This window comes from Argopecten irradians, chromosome 2 (genome assembly GCF_041381155.1).
Source record: "Argopecten irradians isolate NY chromosome 2, Ai_NY, whole genome shotgun sequence".
In the NCBI taxonomy this organism is placed as follows: Eukaryota; Metazoa; Mollusca; class Bivalvia; order Pectinida; family Pectinidae; genus Argopecten; species Argopecten irradians.
Genome location: NC_091135.1, coordinates 38,831,157 through 38,855,626, shown reverse-complemented (window position 1 = coordinate 38,855,626; position 24,470 = coordinate 38,831,157). Strand labels below are relative to the sequence as shown.

The window sequence follows — 24,470 nt, the reverse complement described above, 5'->3', positions numbered from 1 at the left end:
AGTTAAAGATATATCTGTTATTTACTCTGACTTTATTTGCAAGGAATGATGATGCTTCGTTTTCCCGAAATTATTTACTACATGTATTCTCGGACCAACATTTCATTTTTGATGAGAATAAAGAGGAAAATAGTAATAGTATTATATGTATGACTGTTGATTTCACAAAATTTAGGAAATGGACATTTAAGCATTGTCATATTTTTGACGTGCATTGGTGTGAGACATACATTGGATGTTCTAGCATATCCAATGCTGCGCGTTAAGAATATTTTAATATCCTTCAATGAATTCTCACACTGACATAAACCCAGTCTTTTCGTGACCCCTTGAACTCTGACGAAGGTATTAGCACGCCAGAACTTAACTGTCAATGTTAATGTTGGAAATTATCATACACATGGTTTAGTAGCAACATATAGGTGCAGTGGTAATATACGAGTAAATATATATAGTAGAAAAGTCACGAATATTTATGTCCCTTAATCGAGGGTCGTTGATTGATTTACCTAAAACTTGTACATGTACATTTAGATGTTGGAACATCGAAATATAACCTACCGGGGTCACAAAATATGGAACACATAGAGGAAACATAATATTCTCCATATGCTATATGGATAAAATGTCCATGTGAAACATATCTTACTTAAAAGCAACCATTTTATAACCGGAACACATTAATCCCCTTAGCGATATTGATTTCGCAGAATATCCACAAGAGTTATGATTTAGAAGTTGTATTTATTATCGTGATAAATCATTTAAATAACAACTAATTCATGGGACGTAAAAGGCCTAAATCATGTAACAAACGCCGATTTTTGTAGAATTTTGATAAGATTGAATATGCCTGGGCTTTGGAAACAAATTTATGTTGTATCAAATGTAATAGAAAAGTTGAAGCACAACATATAATGAGATATTTTTTGTAATACGTCATTATGATAATAAATGACAGCCGCTACTTCAAACTTATTTTTTGACAAAAAAATAAATAAATAAATAGATAAAATGAAATTCAACGCAAAATTGACTGTATAAATGATGATTTCTTGCTAGTTTAAAGATTTCGATTTCTCATGTCTGTGGGGAATGATGGTAAATTTGTCTGCAGAGACACATTACCCGATATTCTTTTCCTATTGAAAGCCTCGTCTTTCCGTTACATAAGCCGGTAGTTCACATCACACAATTGTTTTATGTGACAATGACAAAACCAGAACGCTGTCGTTTTTAACTAGTAAGCTTAACGTTACACTACTCTGTAACACCAAACCAGAAATAACATCACAATACAGTAGCTATATGATAAAAAGAAATAGACCAAATATTGAAGTGTACAATATAAACTTCAAAGATCACCTAAAAGTTGGTCATAATTGCATAGCAAACATGTTCCAGATACGTTATCCCGATTTTTTTTCATGATGCATTTTATTACTTTTAAAATAATAATAGCAATATATTGTGTTAATATTGGTTTTTTTTTCTTTCAGAGAATTAATAAATAAATCAAAGCAGCACGTGATTCAAACGCATGTAAAAAGATTGTTAGTTTTTAGAAGACAAGATAGTGGGTGGTGAGTTTTGAAAGTTTTTCAGAGACATGCATGCAAGTAGAGAACTTGAAGTTTTAGGGGACAACGTTGCAATTAAGTAATTTGATAGTTTTTGGAAAAAAATTTGCGTATAGAAAAAACTTAAGAATATTTGTTTTAGTTAATCCAACAAATTTGGAAAAACCTAAAACAAAGATGCAGCAGGTGCGCCATACAATACAATTATCATGAGGGTTGTTGAGTTCAAGTTTTTCTTTATTGCTGTTGTGCAAATGTCCCTTACCCTCTCAGTTATTATTGTTGGATAAAGGAATGTATACAAACTAAATATGTTTTCGTCTATCATTCATATATACAAATTATATTGTACATCTGGGTTATGTGCTTTTGACGGTAACCAATGATTGGTGCGGTCATGCCTAATCACGCAACATTACAACATGGTCGTTTTGTGTTTGTAATAGTAACTATTACTGGCACATCTAATGGAAGGGAAAGATGAAACGTAGCGTATTGATAACATGAATAATTTCATATAAATCTTTGATTTTTTTAAATTTATTTTGAAAGTTTTTATTTGGTGACTAAGCGTTTTCAAACAATTTAAGTTTTGTGTATAATAAAAATGAAATAATGTTCGTGTGAACACACGTTATGTGTCAATAATATCCAAATTATATTGTACATCTGGGTTATGTGCTTTTGACGGTAACCAATGATTGGTGCGGTCATGCCTAATCACGTAACATTACAACATGGTCGTTTTGTGTTTGTAATAGTAACTATTACTGGCACATCTAATGGAAGGGAAAGATGAAACGTAGCGTATTGATAACATGAATAATTTCATATAAATCTTTGATTTTTTAAAATTTATTTTGAAAGTTTTTATTTGGTGACTAAGCGTTTTCAAACAATTTAAGTTTTGTGTATAATAAAAATGAAATAATGTTCGTGTGAACACACGTTATATGTCAATAATATCGTGTCTCTTTAATATCATATATCATCAAAGGGTTGCTTTATTCTTTTTATTAACCTTACAGCGTTTTCGTTGAACCAAAGAATATAGATTGACAACAAACATTTCCCACAATACCTAAGCAAAATCAAAAAGAGGATCGGAAATGAGTGTTTATTTCGTATAAGATTTCATGAAACGAGTCATAAGAAGTTTTTATTTTTGCGAGCCTTAAGCTTGGCAGGTAAAAATTAAAACTCCGAGGCAAGTTAAAAAAATCTCATATGAAATCAATACAAATCTAAGATACTTTCTATCAAAGATGTATACCAACCAACATGTCAAAGAATCAGTCACGTCAAAATTCATTGCGAAAATCCAGCGCAGGACGACATCTTGACGTTAGTACATTTTTTTCAAAGTAATTACATTGATCATGACGTCACAATGAATTTCCAGCCAACGGAAAATCGCTACAGGTCACATTACGCTAGTGACATATGCAAAAATATCACACGGGTGAAATCACTGGATATCAGGCGGATTATGTGATAAAAATGCTTATTTATTTGATGGATAACATGATTTTTTTTGTTTTAACAAACACGTGGTTTTATATATGCAAATTTCATTATTTTATCCTTATTTTTGTCCGCAATGTCATAATTTTTGCGTTTCTAATCTAAATTAAAATCATTAAAATTAATACATTTTTCGCAGTAAAATAATTGTAAGGTTTTCCTTAAAAAATGTGTTGAACTAACTTAGTAAGCGGGAGAATCGCAGCTGATTGAAATAATGTACTGGTATCAGTTTGCCTAGAGATTTAAACAATGTAATAAATAGAATATTCCTAGTTTCTTGATGAATGACAATTATATTTCATCTCGTGAGGTGAAAACTTTTATATTTTTCACTCGTGCTTCGATGAAAAATGTAATAGTTTCCACCCATTCGATGAAATATAACTGTATTTATCAAGAAACAAGTAACGTCATCTATTTAAAAAGGAGGTGTTCAAGCTAATGTCAAAAATCCCATAGAAACTGCCCACAGTACCACTGTCCACTTTTCTTGAAATTTTGCATATTGAAATTACTACTATAGTTGTCCCTTTAAAATGACACTTCTTTTTCCGTTTTTGTTTTTTTTTTATTCGTAAATGATTTGAGTAGATCGTATACTTTATATTTAAGTCATTTCTTTTAGATTTTCTTTCAAAAAAATTACGAAAAATTAACACTTCTTGAAAAAACGATAACGAAACATTACAAAGTTTGAACCTTCGTATTATTAGATTTTTTTTTTCATTTTGATAGTTACGCTTCAAATTCCAATTTGCTTTGCCAACGTTAAACAACAAAACCAAACTAGAAGTCAGTCAGTGTCAGTGATTTTATAAATTTCAGATTACATAAAGATTATTTGGTTCATTAAACCTGTGAATTAAGAAGAAGATTTTTGAAATTTTAGCCATTTTGACCCATTTTGGCCCCGCCCCTCTGGTCCCTGGGGGTCAGCCAGGACCAATATGGATATGGTGTTAAAATGCTATTTCAGGCTAATAATTCTAACCCAGTTTGACTCATTTCCTGTTAAAAAAACTAAGCAAATAATATTCATAAATGTGTTTTTCCTATATAAACTATAGTAAATTTTACTCCTCCCCAGGGGAAAATCTGAGATCCCAGGGCCATGAAATTCAAACATGTTGTAAAAAGCCTTAAGACGTTTCAATCTATGAAAAGTATTTGGTTCCATAAATCTATGAATTCAGAAGATTTTTGAAAAATTTGCCAATTTGACCCCTTTTGGCCCCGCCCCTCTGGCCCCCTGGCGGTCGGCAAGGACCAATATGGATATGATGTTAAATTGCTTTCTCAGGCTAATAATTCTAACCCAGTTTGAATAAATTCCTATGAAAACATAGCAAATAATGCTCATAATTTTGATTTTCCTATATAAACTATATTAAATTTGACCTCCTCTCCAGGGGGAAACACGAGACCCCAGGGTAATATAATTCACAATTTTTGTAAAGGACCTCAAGACCTTTCAATCTATGATGAGTATTTGATTCTGCCATTTCTGGAATTTCAGAAGAAGATTTTTGAAGTTTCAGCCTATTTGACCCCTTTTGGCCCCACCTCTCAGACTCCTGTGGGTCAGTCGTGGAAAAAGTGTTAATAGGATTCAATGGCCATCTCATACTGATAATTCTGACAACATTTGACTTATTTTCTATTACAAATGACCAGATAATGCTCAAAAATGTGATTTCCCTATATAAACTACCTAGTGAGTAAACTTGAACCCCTCCCCAGGAGGGAACGTGAGACCCCAGGGTCATATAATTCACATTTTTTGTAAAGGACCTCAAGACCTTTCAATCTATGAAGAGTATTTGATTCTGCCATTTCTGGAATTTCAGAAGAAGATTTTTGAAGTTTTAGCCTATTTGACCCCTTTTAGCTTACCCCTCAGGCCCCTGGGGGGCTGGGACCATATAATTCACAATTTTGGTTGACCTTTGCCTATGGAAGGTTTCTGCAAAATTTCAACAAATTTGGTTCACTACTTTTGAAGAAGAAGTCGAAAAAGTAAATTGTTTATCGCCATACGACGGCCGACGCACGACGACGGACAAAAGGTGATTAGAATAGGTCACTTGAGACTTAGAATAGGTCACTTGAGACTTCAAGTCTTGAGTACATATGTTAGTTTACAAAATTCTGCCACTAACTGTTATGATGGTGTCTATTATGAATTTTAAATTTACGGTTATCTAGGGCAAATATTGATTTTTTTTAAAGAAAATTCCCCTCGCTACATTTCAGTCTATGAAATGCTATTTTTCCTGATTTCAATTTTTTTTGAAAAGGTATCTGTTATAAGATTATGTCTATAACATGTTTTTAAAATGGTTTAAAAGCGTGGAAAAAATCGATAACATGCCAAATATTTCGAGCAAACCCAATATCCTCAATTTTTATCCTGACAAAAATTTGAGTTTTTTTTGCTTGAAAATCAATTGGTCGTAAAAATAATTCGTAAATATCATTATAAATGTATATTAAATGAAGTATTTATCAACAACAAAAAAATACAAAATGAAAAATATGTTCATATGATGGACACAAGGGGTCCCCTTGCCACATACGCAAATAATTTTAGAAAACATCATTTCAGGCCCTTTTGTGCCTTTTTAAAACATACAAAATAAATAATAAGCACATAAAAAGTAGTTATCTACTTAGGCCTTTAACACTGCAAAATTTGGTTTATTCGCGGAGAATTAATGAAAGGAAAATATTTCCATACACTGTTTGTGAATCGTTATAATTCACATTTCATGGAGGATCTGTTAGACAGTAGTTAGGGCTACATCCTCGATAATCCAGGGGTTCAAAGCAACACAGTCAACCACAGTACTAGTGTATCATTTTCGATTCTTTTGACGTACATCAAAGAACCACATTACCTGTATGTTCTGTGGTATATATTTAAATGCATCTAAAATACTAATCAGTAAAATATGGTTTTATAATTACATATGTATTTTTATTATATATATCTAAACAATTGACGTTATTTACGAGAAAGCTCGGAATAAGCTACTGCAGTTACAACTTATATGAATACGTGAATTTGTCTTATTCACTCCGGCATTGTATTAGATTCTTTGTACATGTACAAGCATCGTCGCACATATGTAGAAAGAAAACTGTACATACCCATATGTTATACGTGACATTCCCTGAGAAAATTATTCTGTAATTGTTTGTTGACATCAATTACGTTGTTTGTGAGGTATAAACTGTGACCGTGATATTACAACAACTAATTAAATGCCTCCACGGAAAAAGAAGAAGGCGGAAAAAGATCAAAGAAAACTTTCAACAAAGTCAAAGGACAGAAAGGTCAGTCGTGTACACGTGTCAATGTGAGTGGTTCGTCGGGTATCGCCAGTATGTCAAGTACAAATGGACAAGTACAGTCAGTGTCAGTCCCAGGAAATCCTGGCAGTCCCCAATTTTTTGAACAGTAATAATTGCCAGAATTACCCATATCAGGGATACCAGAATATTGTCTCACCAACGTTAACTAATATGCAAACACCCATGATGATGTACCCAGGGCCTGTGCCACCCCAAGCAGTTCATGTACAACCGGTGCCCACACACAGTTCAGAAACTACCCCAGGGTGGGCATTGTCTCTTATGGAAAAAGTAGAGGGCATAAATAAGAGATTGGGAAAACTTGACTTGATAGAAAGATCCTTGAGTGAAGTCAAAACTGATGTTAAAAATCTTGGCGACAGAGTGGGGGAGGTGGAGAAAAGTCAACAGTTTTTGAGTGATAAGTTTGAGCAGGATAATAAAGAAATGAAAAGTCTCAGCATGGAAATAAACTCTATCAAAGCGCACTTAGATACCACCCTGTTGCAATGTAAAAACCTATCAAAGTCAGTTGTTGATTTACAATCACGTTCAATGCGAGACAACTTGCTGTTTTTTGGAATTCAGGAAGTGAACGAGTCCGACACGACAGTGCGCGAGGACTGTATACAGCTTGTCCGTGACCTGTGTCGCGATAAGCTTAACATTGATAACGTTGCCATCGACCGAGCGCATAGATTTGGAGAAAAACGAGGCGAGAAACCGAGACCAATTGTTGCTAAATTCAGTTCATATCACCAGCGGGAAGATGTACGTAAAAATTCTAGGAAACTGATTGGGTCGGATATCTACATAAGTGAGCAGTACCCGAAGGAAATACAAGCTGTCCGTCAAGAGTTATGGCCCATATGTAAAAAAGCGCGCGATGAAGGGAAGCGGGCCGTAATAGTGAAGGACAAGCTCTATATCGATGGTAACCTGTATACAGGCCATGCTACCACACGGAATGTGAAAAGCCCACAGAAAGGACGAGCTGGAAAAAAATAGGAACACGCAGAGATTGGACACAATAAGAGACATTTAAAGATAATCTCATGGAACATTAATGGTGGTCTCAATAATAAATTAGATGAAAAAGCTTTTACTAATTATATAAGAGCATACGATATTGTATTTTTGACTGAATGTTGGATAGCAAATAATTTTTCTCTTAACTTTTGCGGATATGATTGTTTTTGTATCCCACGAAAATTGACAAGACACGCACAGGGAGGAGGTATTGTTATATTGATCAATCAAAATCTTAAAAAAAGTGTCACAGTTGATAAAAATCTTTTTGATTCAATAGCCTGGATAAAATTAGATAAAATACTACTAGGCAGTGAAAATGATCTATATGTAGCGGGTGTATACATCCCTCCTGTCAATTCCAATTACTATCAGTATTATAATTGTGATTTATTTTTTGAACTTGAAAGCTGTATTGCTGAATATTCAAGTAAGGGTGATGTTATGGTTTTTGGTGACTTGAATAGCAGAATACGTACGGATGATGATTTCATTAGACAAGATTATATAAATCAGAATATACAACAGCATTTGCAAAGTTTTATTACATATGATACAGATGTTGACATTGACAAAAGAATTAATCCTGACACGGTATCGAATGAATATGGTACAAGACTGTTAAATCTATGTAAGGCATCTGGCCTAAGAATAATGAACGGGAGAAATAAATTTACTTTTTCCAGTGATTTTACATTCCATGGTAGAAGCGGTATGAGTGTAATTGATTACCTTATTGTGCATCCCCAGCTAATTTCAATTATTGATAATTTTATTGTCTGTAGTTTCACAGAATTTTCAGATCACGCTCCTCTACATATCGAAATTAAATCAGATTTATCTGGTACATGTGATAATGTTAATGTAGATCTGTCAGGTACTAAGAGGTCTGTGTATAAATGGGACGATAGTTTTAAGAATCAATGTGTTACAACAATACGTGATAATATTGATAGGATTAACGCTGCAAGTGATATTGAAGGGGAAATAACTCCTGAGTCTATAAACACATGTGTTTACAATGTCACGCATGAGTTGACAAATTTACTATCTCCATTCACGAAAGTAGAACAGGCAGATGAGCGACCTGAGAGGTCAGCACGTGCGAGGTCAGACCAGAACTTCCGGTCTCATTCACGTGTGTCCGAGGAAAACAAACCATGGTTTGATCACAGGTGTTCATTTCTAATATAAGTATAAGAATAATACTGGGTCAAGGTCTATAACTCGGCCGGCCATATAACACTACCCAATTTCAGAAAAAGTATGATTATTAACCAACCGTATAGGATATGACAATAGGAATACTCTCAATCGACAGCCAGATAATTTATCTTTAATTTGGTATATGATACAATATATATCATGCCGTATAAATGTCACTAGGTATCCAGAAACATCGGAAAACAGCCAGATTTCAACTGGTCGGACACTGTGGTGTCCTCCGATAAACACGCCAGGGCTCTAATGGGTAGCTCAAAAACCACTGCATGTCAACAATTCAGCTTCATAGGAATTAAAGTTTGGTAAAAAACAAACTTACCGGTATGTTAGTGTTTATCTATATACCATCCATTTGCTCAATACAGCCTTTTGAAATTTCCGATTGAAAAAATGTGTGTCTCTAGCCGTCATGTTCATATGTGTGTAGTACATTTGTTTTCTCGGCGTTGATTGGTCAATTAATTTTCGAGAGCCAATCAACGCCGACAAAACAAATCTACTGCACACATACTAACATGGCGGCTAGAGACATAAATTTTTCAATCGGAAATTTCAAAGGGCTACGTTAGGCAAATGGATGGTATTTATCCAAGGATTTACTAACCGGTAAGTTTGTTTTCTACCAAACTTTCATTCTTATGACGCTGAAGTGTTGACATGCAATGGTTTTTGAGCTACCCATTAGAGCCCTGGCGTGTTTATCGGAGGACACCAGTGTCCGACCAGTTGAAATCTGGCTGTTTTCCGATGTTTCTGGATACCTAGTGACATTTATACGGCATGATATATATTGTATCATATACCAAATTAAAGATATATTATCTGGCTGTCGATTGAGAGTATTCCTATTATTATATCCTATACGGTTGGTTAATAATCATACTTTTTCTGAAATTGGGTAGTGTTATATGGCCGGCCGAGTTATAGACCTTGACCAAGTATTATACTTATACTTATATTAGAAACGAACACCTGTGGTTTGATGAAGAACTACAAAGATTAAAGGCCCACTACCTTTCCGAAACGGCTTTTAATTTTTAAAATGGGAATGTAAAACAAGATCGATGATTTTGTAGAGTCCTAAAAATTATTAACTTACCGTTAATACTACATTTATCATCACCTTCTGAACGATTTGATTAAAATAAAGAAAATGTTTATTTTCATAACGCGGGTCGTATTGTGTTTCCCGCCGTCGTCCTAAATACCGCGCGGTAGTTGACTATCACTGCGCCAGACGGCAAAACAGCGAATTGACTCTCCATTGTTTTCACATATTACGCAGGCAATCTTGCATATGTTTGGTGTCGTAACCTTATTTTAGATCATCGGTATGCATTTTCTGGTGTTATTAATGTTTTTTAAGAAACCTTTATATTTTGTTCCGGAAAGGTAATGGGCCTTTAAGAGGTCGGTATTTATATAAGTTAAAAGTATTTAATAGAGACAAATCCCACAGTAATCGCCAACAGCTACACGCAAGTAAACGAGAATACAAAATAGCTGAGAGGAAGCGTAAAAACATGTATAGGAAGGTAGAAGGTGATATATTGGATCATTTAAAGAAAACATAACCCTAGATATTTTTATAAAAAATTTTTCTTCTAGGAAACGAGTTAACCCAACAGCACATATATCTGATTTTTATGATCATTTCAAAGAGCTTTCTGTTAATAATTATGGCCAGGCTCACCATGATAATACGGATGACTCTACTGTGTTTGAGGATTTAGATAAACCCATTACCACTCAGGAAATTGAAAAGGCTATTAGGGGGTTGAAAAGAGGTAAATCTCACGGCCTGGATGGCATTCTTAACGAATATCTTATCGAATGCAGTACATACTTGAATCCTGTTCTTAATAAAATTTTCAATAATGTTTTGAACTCAGGTTTTTTCCCTGAAGCTTGGTCAACTGCTGTAATTATACCAGTTTATAAGAAAGGAGACCGTAGTGACCCTGCCAATTATAGAGGTATTAGTCTTCTTAGCTGTATGGCAAAACTGTTTACATCAATTTTAAATAGTCGTCTTATACAATGGTCGGAATCAAACAGTGTTGTTACTGATGCCCAATTTGGGTTTCGCCCTGGATTAAGTACAGTTGATGCTATTTTTGTGCTCCATTCTATTATTACTAAATCTCTTAATGATAATAAAAGATTATTTTGCTGTTTTGTGGATTTTAAAAGAGCTTTCGACTCTATAGATAGATGCAAATTGTGGTTTAAATTATCTCAACTTGGAATTAGAGGAAACTTACTTAAAACTATTAAATCAATGTATAGCCAAGTAAAATCTTGTGTACCCGGTAACTGTAAAATGGGAGATGTTCAGATTTTTTTGTAAACAATATGGACCTCGCTCAAGGAGAAATTATGTCACCGATAATGTTTTCGTTGTATGTTAATGACTTTGAAAACTATTTTATATAGAACATGGAGTAACTGATTACCAATTTGGTGAGTTAAGCCTTTTTCTCATGATGTATGCTGATGATTTAGTTTTGTTTGCGGAATCTGCCAGAGATTTACAAAACATGCTGAACAGCCTACATAATTATTGTGAAACGTGGAATCTAACTGTGAATGTTGAAAAAACTAAAATAATGGTTTTTAGAAAAAGTGGCAAGTTACGTAAAGAAGATTGTTGGTTTTTATGATGACAAACAGTTGGAAGTTGTAGACCAATTTACGTATTTGGGAGTTATTTTTAAATTTAATAATAAGTTTAATGCATTACAAAAAAAGTTGCCAGAACAAGGGCGAAAGGCTGTGTTTGCTTTGTTTTCAAAATGTAAATCTATGCAAATGAATTTTGTTACTCTTTTAAATTTATTTGATACATATGTTAACAGTGTATTAAAGTTATGCATCGGAAGTCTGGGGTGGCTGTAAAGCTCCAGATATTGAAAAGATACAGCTTGAATTCTGTAAAAAGGTAGTACATGTTAAAAAATCCACATGCAATGTAATGGTTTATTTTGAACTTGGGCGTTTTCCTCTTGCTTACACCAGAAAGTATCGAATGATAAGATACTGGTTGAAAATTATAAATTCTAATAACTGTATTTTAAAAACTGCTTATAATGTTTTATTGAATTTACCAAAATCGAACAATGTATTTAATTGGGTAGAATGTGTTAAAGATATATTGTACAGTCATGGTTTTGGTGATGTTTGGGTAAACCAGCATAAAGTTGTTCCATCAAATATTTTACCAATAATCAGACAAAGAATTAATGATATAGCTTTTCAAGAGTTGTCATCTATATTAGAAAACTCTTCTAAGTGCTATTTATATCGTCACCTGGTGAATCAAGTTGTTTTACAAACTTATTTGACAAAGTATATTCCAAACAAAAATCGTATTGTATTGACAAAAATAAGGTTATCGGCACATAACTTGTGCATTGAATCTGGACGTTTTTCAAATTTAGATAGAAGTGAGCGTGTTTGTCAGTTTTGTGACCCTCATCGTGATATTGAGGACGAATATCATTTTATTCTCATTTGTCCAATTTATCAAGATATTAGAAAGAAATTTATAAAAAAGACATTATTGGGAAAAACCATCTGTATTTAAATTAACCAAACTTTTGAGTAGTACAAATATAAAAGAATTAAATCTACTTAGTAAATATATTTACAATGCAACTATTTTGAGAAAGTCATTATGTAATGCTTTGTCCATTCTCCACTTATCCTGTATGTATGCAAATTGTATTTTGATATTATTCTTTGTAAAAAGCAAATAAGTTGAAAAACTTAATGCAAATAAAGAATTTGAATTTGAATTTGATTTTCTCGATAGATGTGCTGTCACAATCACAGGTGGGCTCTAGCAGCTCAACCGTGAATTGCACGATAGATGTACATGTGCAGTCACAATCATAGAACGAATATACGTACCCGGCCTACTATACCTTTCGGCCGGGTACGAATTGGTCCCTATGTGTCCTAGTGGAACAGTGCCTCCGAAAATCACTCGGGCACAATTTTCTATACTTTTTTGTAGGTTTCCAATTATTTTGTGCGTATACAAGCATTTATATATTATTTTTGCCGAAAACAAACATAACTACCATTCTTAATATCTACCGTACCGCTCAAAAAATTTCAAATTCATACTTTGTAGACTTGTTGTATAAATTCTCTTCAGAAAGGCCTTCATTAGTGTATATGTAAAACAAAATGTCTCGCTGAGAATTTGATGATTTATATGGTTCAGTTTTATTGCCTTGTAGGTAAGCGATATAACACAAATACGATAAAATACATACAAACGTTTAAATAATGGTTTGCATAACCATTTCTTTGCTCCATTAGCAGTAATAGGCACCAATTGTAGCCCTAAAGACGACAACATTTTCTGTCTAAAAGTCTGTTGAGCTACAGTATTGCAGCTATCACAATCACAGGTGGGCTCCAGCAGCTCAACCGTGAATTCTTAATAAATCTATGAGTATAGATAAATCTTACTGTAATGCATATCCTTTCTTATCAATTGATCATAAAAAATAAACGTGAGGAAATTATATCTTAGAAATTATTTTCGAATGAATGGATATTTATGTACATGCACCTTTCCGATACAGCTGGTGAACGATCAGATCTGTTTTCCTATACATGTCATTACTCTAGCATGCATGCCTCTGATACACACAGTGATGCTTTATGCATGCCTCTGATACACACAGTGATGCTTTATAGTACTGACGGCAGAGAAACCAGTATACAGTAGAAATGAAATGAAAAGTTGAATTACCTGCTTTTATAATTGTCATCTTGTTTATCAAGGATTTAAATAGCTTTACAACAATATATTATCACACAAACAGCATAGATACCTTATCCCAGATGGATCTGATCTGTTTTTCTGGACAACTACTAGTTTCACTAAAATCGTCTATATATTATTCAGCGTTTTGCAAAATATAGTTGACAAAAACCTGTAAACGTAGGCTGTTTAGTGGGCTATGACACACGATATGGCTCATGAACAATTTGTTAAATTCAATTACGACGGTAGTATTACAATTATGAATATTGAGTTTAAGACAAGATATTTGTACCATTTCCCACCAGTCGTTTAGTCCACAGGGATATGAGATTTAGATACATTTTCCATAATTATGGACCCGCCAGAGTGCCCTAGGACCATTTTGGACGTTTTAGAGGTCTAGATAAAAAATCGGTAAAAATCATAGAAATCATACTCTACAGAGCACTATATAGCAAAGGGAGGGAAGCTCCCCGACTAAAAACGTATACCTCACATATAGTTTTAGAAGCTAAAAAGACACTGATCGGTCCATATTTTTGTCCTCTTGGGGTTTCAATTGTCTTAATGACGGCACTTTGTATTGTTGTGTAGGATACTTTTGAAAGGAAAAATATTGAAGACGTGCTAGAAATGTGATATTTTAAGATAAGGTACAGTTTGAGTTTAGTCCAAGTAAGGTCATAACTAGCTAGTTTTATAATTCATTCTGAAAGAAGATGTATTAAGCATGTTTGATAAGTTCTAAGTTAGCTGTAAACGTATGTGTACAAATGCAGTTTTATTTAGTCTTTATCAACTGCTGTACCCAAGACTGTACAATTTGGTTTGTCAGATGTTGACATTATAAAGGTACATTTGGAGACTATTGGCTTCGGACCAGAATTTTTCCAAATAGAAGAAGTTGCAAATGCTGGGGACACGCGCTGATTGAAGCATTCTTCAACAAAATGACAACAGATATTTTGGTATTAGATTTTTAAGCTGATCAACTTCACGTTAAACGGAGAAGACTATATTCAAGGTAATGACACTGCAATGGGTAGCGAATTAGTTCCCTCCGCTAATATCCACACTGTATGAGTCATTTTGAGCCAAGACGTCTTGTAACTGAAGTGGACGTCCTATCCAGAATCGCTCGGCTCGGCACACTCATACACTACAGTTACATACAAATGAGTCATCTTGAGTCAAACCCTCTTATGTATCGATCACGTTGGGATTAAGTGGGAATCGTATCCAGAATCGATGACGTTGAATTGAGTCATCTTCGATATTCCAGGGGTTCCGATCACTTACGATCTCTACACCCATAGATTATCTCAAAAACTTAAGGCAGCTCAGAGTAAGAAATCTGAACCAATCAAAGGCCAGCAAAAATTTCCTTTGAAAAGCCACAGTCAACCACACTGTACCGTTTTACGGCCCTTATGATGTGCATGAAAGGATTTCCTGTTCTGTTCTGTTGCCTCCAATTTAGATAGTCTAGGGGTATAGAGATTGTAAGTGATCGGAACCCTTGGAGTATCGAGGATGGAGTTGAGTGGGCATCGTATACAAAATCGTTCGGCGGCATACTTGAAAGAGATAGTACTATGAAAGTGCACGAGTTCCACTATTACGATAATACCCAACACGAAATTAATACCGCAGCATCCCAAAACATGGAATATCGCGTCCTTAAATGACCCTAGCTGCTAATAGGAAGTTAAGCTAAACTAATAAGATCTAAAGTAAATGTCCTCAACAGAGGATATACATGTATTGAGCTGCCCAACTTCGCTAGCCAAGGGTATAAGTCGATACTCTGCTTTTACATAAAAGCAGAGTATCGGCTTATACCCTTGGCTAGCGAAGTTGGGAGCTGCCTTGCTTGGTCATAAAATTGATCGGGTGGAAAAACTGGACAGAGTGGACTTGTTGGAATTTAATTTCGTCCGAACACCTGCAGTTATCATGCTACTATTGTGAAAACCATCTTCTAAAACCACTGGCATATTTTGTTGTCAACCAGGAAACAGGAGGGAATTTTCCTGGGGCCACCATAGCTTCCTACTTGAATGAACCAAATATTATTTGTTAATGCTACATCCTTATGCCGGTCTTGGTCTCAACATCCGGAATACTTCATTGAAAAATTTGTGCTTTTAATACCCTACTGTCTATGTGCAGCAAGCCAAGTATATAAACTATAGTTAAGTTATAGTGAAAGGCGAGTTATATTAAACGTTATTTAATATTTAAACACACAAATCCATACATGTAAGTAGGGAGATGGAGAGGACAATGAGTCATTGATGGAGATTATTTACATATACTACTAAGCAAAGACAATACATATTTTGGTCACAAATTTATTTACATTGTGCAGTAACAAACACACACACCTCGTTTCGTAACCTCACTGTCAACAGTCTTTTTAAGGTTTCATAGTTCCTATATAATAAACACTGTCCTACAGTTGTCTAACTCATGACTTGGTTTCTGATTCCTTTGGGGTTTCAGATGCCTTCTCTCCCTCCTCCAGTCGGAATTTGGGGAATGTTTCCCATGGACTACTGTACTCAAACTTCCTGAATTCCTGAGCTAACTCTAGTGGCTCTACAACCACACGCTTCTCTTCCTCGTCATAGCGAACCTGTAACAAAAACAACAATGACATAGGGAATTTAGATCAAAGACAAACCTTGATAATCAAGAGTTATCATGACTATCTTGTACCCAGTCCTGGACAATAGCATAGTAAAACAGCAGGTATTTCAGAAACAAAAGAAAACACTAACCAATTACAGGCCTATATAGACTTCCTTACAAGATCATTGAGAGGGATGCCCAATTTACGACCATCAAATGTAGTTAGCCATTATTCATTGGATGTACATCAAAGGACAAAACTGTCTGTCTCATTTGTTGTTGCACTCGTAGCCTTCAGTTTTGCTATGGTTAATAACTTAATAACAGTGATATTTACCCCAGGACTTCAGAAGGATGGATCAATGGTATAAAAGAAGAACAATTATTAAATATTTGTGCATTGACGAAAACTCATAATGTGCCAAGGGAGACAACTCTTACTCTAAAATCCATTCATCTGTAACAGATCAGTGGAGTCGGAATTAAACTTTCCCAATATCTATTTATTAAATGAGGCTGTTGTCAGATACTGGCTGCAGATCTGTAATATTTCTCAGGAATGTCTTTCTTCAAAACTTGCCACATTCTAAAATGCACATTCAAACCAAATATATGAAGAGAAAGAGAAAGCGAGAGAAGTGGACATTGAGACCTATCACATACCTCAACATAGCCGGTAAGTGGGAAGTCTTTCCTGAAGGGATGGCCTTCAAATCCATAATCTGTCAAGATCCTTCTCAAATCAGGATGGTTAGCGAAAAATACACCGTACAAATCCCAGACCTGTAACACAATAACCAAAACATCTTTGAATAAATACTTCTTCAGTGAAGGAGGAGCCTTCAGCAATACATTTGATAATTAATTGTATACAATTGTGTACATTTAACTTAATTCACCAAAATTATTCTATTAAAATGTAGAGAATGTATTTTTGTGATCAACAGAAAAAACCCACTTAAATCTGACATATTTGTGGGAATATCACTATTTGCATTGTATTTTTTATTTGTTGGATTACCACTATTTAATGTATTTTTTATTTGTGGGATTACCACTATTTAATGTATTTTTTATTTGTGGGATTACCACTATTTTATGTATTTTTTATTTGTGGGATAACCACTATTTAATGTATTTTTCATCTAAGTTATATTGATTTCAAGATCTATACATTGATGTTTTTAGAACAATGTTACAAGCAAACACCATCAGAAAATAGACAGGGGTCCCCAGGCTGGTTGCCGGTCATGATTCCTAGTTTTTCAATGCTTGATAAAAAGGAGAGAGGGATTTATTGCAAAGTGGGGGCTCACAGCCAGGAAAATATGATAGTCAGAATATATGACTGTGCTTAATAAGCAGAAATTAACTGGTGTTCAGCACAATTAATTTTCATCATGTTGTAAACTGTTACGACAGCTAATTATGATTCATGATAACATTAATTTTTATTTTATTGAAACTTTGCATTTGCTTCATTTTATTCCCGTGTGAATATCAACTATAAGATTATAAATATACTGACTTTTAGTGCAAAAGGATAAATTTATGATTAAGATGTAGCAGATTTTGACTTGATAAAGGATAAAATTTATCATTAAAATTATGACATCTTACTTCACGTTCCATCCAGTTGGCTCCATGGAACTCCGGGGTGATAGAAGACACAGGTGTAAGTTCGTCTGTATAGGATCGGACTTTGACACGAGAGTTGAAGTGTAGAGACATCAGCATGTAGATCAACTGGAATTGATAATACATCATTGTAATATCTCTTGAATTCTCAATCATCTTTACTTTATTTTGAAACAAGTATTCTCCAGCTCCAGTGATTTTTACTACAGCATCATAGCGATTGGAAATTAAAGATGGCTTTTTTTATTCCATGTGACTGAGAATGGCAAAGAGGTCAAAAATTTGCAAAAGAAAAGTGAATTCATATTGATTAAATTATTTTCTTGATGTAGTCTGGTCATGTGTGTATATTATCTCTCTGGCATCTGACCTGATTCTGTTGCAAGGGTCCGCAGAAACTTGAAGTAGTTGACCGTTTTCATATATCTATATGTGTGCGTGTACATATGCATACATTCTTTAATACTTATGATCTGATTACTTAAGTATGACACTTGTTCAACTCTTAGTCTTTGCACCCAAAACAACTTTGTAAAAAATCCAAATCTATTTAGTATTGCACAATCTATCACTGAATATTGGTTAAAGAAATAAGTATATACTTCAGATAATAGAAGTGACTAGTACACACCTCAAATCTGTACTTTCGTGTAGGTACATCCATGGCAGTTACGTCTATGATGTTGAGAAACTGTGCTGTATGATGATTTTTCAAGAAGGAAATCACTGGTAGGATTCCATCAGGGTGGACGAGAATATCAAGTTCATCACCCGCGGAAATTCGGACTTCCTGTACGTATCTAGGAATATTTTCTGCCACATATTTTCCGAATTCTTTAAGCTGATTTGTCTCTACTTTTCTTGCAACCTTTTTTATTGTGGCTGAAAAAGAAAGAATATAGATTAATCAGCGTTTATGATTTAAATAAATAAAATTGCATTATTAATATCAAAATAGAAAAGAGCATACAATGTACATATATTGAATTGCTTTGTCACATTTCCTGGACTTCTTTTAAAGAAACATATCGTATATAATTTCTATTTGAATTCAATTGACTTTGACAATCAAAAGTGTGCAAGATGTTACAATGTTGAAAAAAACATAGACATTGCTGCTACAAAATCTTTATGTTTGTATATGTATGTACGTAGTTTACAAGAATCTGGATTGAAACAATGTAAGTAAAAAAATATATATAAAAAGATTGAACAAAAACAAAATATAGTAGGACGAGAAAAGAAAATTTAGAGGTATATTTTATATACTTAAAAAAAACCCATATGCTTTTTAGTGATTTATAATCATATGTGGTGTAATCCATCTTTTAGATTCAAACTTGTATCTTCTTCCAAAGTGACTACAAATATTATATCACCTAATTTATATATAAATTTAATACTGGATGCCTGATAATTAAGATATAGTCTAGATCTTACGCTTTAGTGATTCTTCGGTTGTGTTACTGTCAAATCTAACATGTTGGAAGGCTGCAGGTGCTTGTCTTGGCACTGTAAGAAAGAAAATGATTTATTACTAGCTTGATGATTCCAGTACTTGGTAGTTAATATATCATGTTCATGTACATAAAACTCAATTTTTTAAACGACTCTACCTTGAACATATTAGAATAACCAAGGTAAATCTTTAATCACCATAAGTATTTCAGTACAAGTACAATTTTTTGTTTTTGTTTAGTTTTACGTCCTATTAACAGCCAGGGTCATGTAAGGACGTGCTAGGTTTGTTGGTGGAGGAAAGCCGGAGTACCCGGAGAAAAACCACCGGTCAGCGGTCAGTACCTGGCAACTGCCCCACGTGGGATTCGAACCCGCATCCCAGAGGTGGAGGGCTTGTGGTAATATGTCGTGACATCTTAACCACTCGGCCACCGCGGCCCCCATGTACAAGGTTTATATCAGGTGTTATATGTTCAATGATATAAGCTTATACACATCTATAGCTATATGGTACATTCGGATGTTTGATGATAAAAACATAAAAAGAGATCCACTCATGGGATTAAGCATAGATTATATTACTACTTGTCAGCAACCAATTCTCGCCATCACCCACATGTGAATTTGTACGATTACACACAAGTTTTACAGCAAGATTTTGTGGAAACCTGCGCATAGCACCTTCTTTGGGAATGACTTTATTTTTGAAAATTTGTGTATAACCATTCAAATACACCTGTAATGGTGAGGATCGGTTCTTGGCGAAAATTGGCCGCGGGAAATAGCTGCGATGACGAAGCTCTGAACGACGGACGGAAAGATTTCTGACAGATGGTCGTCGTCAGAGCTACGATTCCGTCCCATTGACGGCCGTAGTGTTGCAAAACATCCAGCAGTCCAAAAGACCCGAGTAGGAAACATGGGCTTGCACAGTTGCCTACAGTTGAATTTTGTTCAATAATGATAACGAAATATAAACATAGCATAGTAATCGTATGATATGGTTACTTTCACAAACTATCTTACGTTGACTACGTCGTGACAGTCCTGCAACTGCAGGCCGAAGTAGCCTGCAAAGTCTTGACGCCATCTTGCCGGTGACCTTCGTAGGGAGTAATCATTTCAAAAAGGCACACGCGGTAAGATATTTGAGATATTGTCAATATCAGACACAATTACCTATTTCTAATTTTAGAAATATACTTTATCAATGATTTTGGGCATAAGTAGATATATTATGAATCATTATTGATTCTGAATTAAATGAGTATTTAATGAAGGATCCCGTTATTCACTTCCGGTTACAGAAGAGTTCCAATATAAAAAAAATACATGTGATTTTTGGTCTGTAAGTCAGCTGTAAGTATGATTATTTCTTTTATTACACAGCATCTACACGATTATCTCTCAGGTTTACACCAAAACATTCTTTAATTATAATATAAACTGAACGATATTTGAAAGCAACGCAAGCATGAATATTGCTACAATTTGAAACTACATTTTTGTTACCAAATCTAACAGGTTGGGCACAACCTAATCCCTATTGAGATTCCTCCTCTAGACTCTTTTATATTCGGACGTTTGATAGATGTCTCTCGCCGGAGAGACATCTATCACACGTCCGAATATAAAAGAGTCTAGAGGAGGAATCTCAATAGGGGTTAGGGGCACAGGTGACACCCTTATACAGGTGACACCCTTATACTGTATTGGGTGGGCATCCCATTTATCCACGTGGTAAACAGTGGGTCGTGACGGTCCACGATACTAGAGAGGTGATGCCAGTCTAATGCTCGTACTACGCCTTATAACCGGGGGTAAAGAGGATTGACGATATATATAGGATCCATAATATTGATACGTTTGTTTAGACGAATTCCCGAAGCGAAAATGTCAAAGTGAGTCACATTTGACCCTCGACTTTTTTAGTGCACCAATGATGATTTTCTCATATTTACATTCAAACCGAATATCAGGAGAATTATGTAATATGAACAATTTGTATCTTTCATAGTTATATGCTCAATTAGTGCCCAGATTTTTAGTTATTTATAATTTCACGGAATCAGAACTGTTAACACTTGTATTAAAACAGTTGATGTATTATAGCTGCTGCAGAAATTTGACGAAGCGTGTCATGAAGACAAAACGGGATCGTTTCCCACCATGTCCATTGCATCTCGTATGTGATTAGAAAAGGAAAAACTAAACAAAACAATATGTTTACAAAACCACAGAATAAAGTCAATCTATTGAAATCGGTGTCAAGTTTAAATTGGAGCATCTGTGGTAGTTTGTATGTCTGCCTTTGCATCGAATACAAAAGGAATGTTCTTTCGTTTTTCTTTATGTAAGAAAACAGAGTCATGAGTAATGTCACCATAATGCCATACAACATATCATATAGACAGCAATATTGCCAAATATCAGCTTGAAGTTTACAAATTAACACTAAGTTCTCAAATATCATACTGGACTTTTAATATAAGCGACTTACTGTTTTTCTAAGTCTTGTACTTGGTAAAAATGATCGTGTGGATATGTGTTATGCCCCAAAGTAAAATTTGCTTTTCTGCGTAAATTTACCCGAGCAGCGCACGGCAGCACATCATTAATAGCTGACAGTACTTGCCGAGATCCGGTATTTCGTTCCTTTTTCAGAGTCACAAAATTACGTAATCTGAAAAAAATTTTTTCGTTAGTAAATTTTGGGTAATTTAGTTAATGAACATAGAAATGAGTTCGTTGTATAGTTTTCATTTTTTTTTTATCATATTTTTTGTCTAAACAAAATACACTCGAAGCCTGCCGCTTGTGCAATGGGGTCCTGGTCGGCCATTTACAGAATACTACAATCTGTATTCATTAAATCTAATTGCACGTCTTTGTACGTGGATTCAAATCATTTTAAACGTCAATGATCACTTCTAATTTGAGACTTCCACATTCAGATTCATATCATATCACTGACTAATCTTGGCAGACAACCATGTTTTTCACAGCAGCCATTTGTTTACCCATCATTTAATGTCTAGCTATATGTTTCACGGAATTATATCGTTAATTCAGAAATAATATTTGTACCGAGAAACACCGGCACCTAAGGAGAATTTATTAGATTGTTGTTTTGTTAAGAGGGGACAATCATTCTCAGAATGTTACATGATTATCGTGTATGGTGTATTGTACCGAAGGTAATCTTGGACCATGACGAGCAGGAAAAGCTATGTAACTGATGTAAGAATGCATGGCATATACATTATACGTAATCACAAGTGTTACTGTCTTAAGAGTATCTCTGTACCCTGAGAATGTTATAACGGGACATCTTATCCACGTGTTCTCACATTATAGGAATTACCTGAGCTAAAAAACAAAGTAATTAATCAGGAAGAAAGGAGTTTTAATGAATGATCGTTAGGGCTAACCTATGTATGATTATAGGGCTGAATCACACTTTTACACCAACAGCTGAAAGATATCAGCCACTGAAACCCTTAATGTTATAAACTATGTCAACAAACGTGGGAGGGGAAGAAAGTTGGCGGTATGGCTGAGGATCAAAAGGAGCCGAGGAAAAATTAGAAAGTTAGGGTAAACACGAGAAGAGGTGAAGGAGTGTGTTTGTCATTGGACATATGGTACTTGATATAGCAGGCTTTGGTATCATCATACAGTACTAGTCATACATCGAACCAGGCGGCGGTATATTTTGTAACTTATAACAAAGGATAACTGTAAACAAATTTGAATGCTTTAGAAAAAGTCTGTAAGAGAATGCAGAATTTTAAAATGTGAAGAATGTCTCTAAGTACAAGTGTACATTTTATACAGTTCTACTTAATTCCAACACTTGTTCCATTGACTTTGAATGACAATTTAGAGAAATTTCTCTTTGTAGTAGAAAGAGGCTTTGTTTTACAAAGTTTATTTCTGTAGTAGCTGCTGGCTTGCTTCCTTAAACAGTTTTTAGTTTCTCATGGTTGTAGTTAATGTGGTAGCTGATGGCTAGTCTTTCCTGCCTGTAGTAGCTGGTGGCTTTCTCTCAATGCTGTTAATCTAAGACCTTGATCGATCGCTGTTTCTTTTCAAAACATTAGCGACTTGCCGGAGGATGCAAATGGAATTACCCAGTAGCTGAAAAAAGATATCTGTATGTTTTACATTGTGGTATAAACATCATTTTCGTATCACCATCTACATAAGGAAGACAAAAAAGTTATGATTTGAATGACTTCAAGCATTTGAAGTGGGAGATAAGTACAGTGAGACAGTGAGAAACACGTCTGCTGTCAGTATCACTGATAATGGTGATAATACCTGCACTGTTTTCCTTTATCAGAAAATTTATATCAGACTAGTGAGAACATCAAATTTGAAATACACACACTAATGAAAACATAACCACAATATATGTCTAAGAGATTAAATCTAAATTTAAACAGAAAAACATCATTATGGTTTGGGTGGTAACTCTTCATTTTTATAAGTTTCGTTGTCAAGGTTACATAGCTATATTTCGGAAGATAAAAATGCACTTTTAAGATCGGAGGAAAAGATATTGACAATTTACAGTGGGAGTTGAAGGATTCGGAGGAGGAGTTTAGAGATAATGAAAGAAAAAGAAATACGTATCTGAATCACAACAGCGTAAATTGGGAAAACCACACTACAGCAGCTAGGATTCATGCTGGAAAGACCAATGAAATCATTTTGAGATTTGAGAAAAAAGAAATATGTGGGAAGCTGCTTTGATTTGGTAGATATATAACTTGTGGATTTCTCATTTCTGTGAAATAAACTTCATAGATGTTTAAAGTTGAAACCGCAAATATTTTTCAAAATACAACAAGAAAACAAATCTGTTTTTGTACAAAATAAATGTGTTGGAAACCAAATTTCCATTAAAAAATGTCTTGAAAAATGTCTTGCATAGAAATGTCCTTTCGGTGACTAATCAGAATTTATTGGAAAATTAAACGGAATTGAAATTTTGGTTTCTGCGTCACATTTTCCAGGATTTTAAATTATCTTATTTGAGTCCAATTTCAAGAAAGGGAGGTCAGAGTTAGGGGACATTTTTGACCTTTGAAAATGAAAAAAACTGACCTGTACTTGTTAACCTTTTGACCTTTAGAGTCAAAATGAGACTGACCTGTACCTGATGACCTCTACACAGCTACAGGGTTGTTTTGGTGTAGCTAGTTTCACGCTGTGTTGGAGAAAAACAACAGATG

The 24,470-nt window shown here is 34.6% G+C and overlaps 3 protein-coding genes across 3 annotated transcripts in view; 2 read left to right on the top strand and 1 right to left on the bottom strand.

Moving 5' to 3' along the window:
* The first annotated feature begins 6,506 nt into the window (after positions 1 to 6,506).
* Positions 6,507 to 7,469, top strand: LOC138316636 (uncharacterized). Its single transcript, XM_069258311.1, has one exon. The coding sequence runs from the start codon at positions 6,507 to 6,509 to the stop codon at positions 7,467 to 7,469; it is 963 nt and encodes a 320-aa protein (XP_069114412.1).
* Positions 7,470 to 15,835: 8,366 nt separating this feature from the next.
* LOC138315423 (NADH dehydrogenase [ubiquinone] iron-sulfur protein 3, mitochondrial-like) lies at positions 15,836 to 20,345 on the bottom strand. The gene is made up of 6 exons (XM_069256436.1): positions 20,257 to 20,345; positions 19,210 to 19,281; positions 18,401 to 18,651; positions 17,752 to 17,877; positions 16,795 to 16,914; positions 15,836 to 16,135 (listed from the first exon to the last, which is right to left on the bottom strand). The coding sequence occupies exons 1-6, from the start codon at positions 20,318 to 20,320 to the stop codon at positions 15,968 to 15,970; spliced, it is 801 nt and encodes a 266-aa protein (XP_069112537.1). The 5' UTR covers positions 20,321 to 20,345; the 3' UTR covers positions 15,836 to 15,967.
* A 187-nt stretch (positions 20,346 to 20,532) lies between these two features.
* The window catches only part of LOC138315422 (cyclin-dependent kinase 10-like), a 274,004-nt gene continuing 270,066 nt past the window's right edge, over positions 20,533 to 24,470 (top strand). The window contains exon 1 of the mRNA XM_069256434.1: positions 20,533 to 20,589. The gene's annotated coding sequence lies outside the window, so the exon portion shown is untranslated. The remainder of the gene's footprint in view (positions 20,590 to 24,470) is intronic.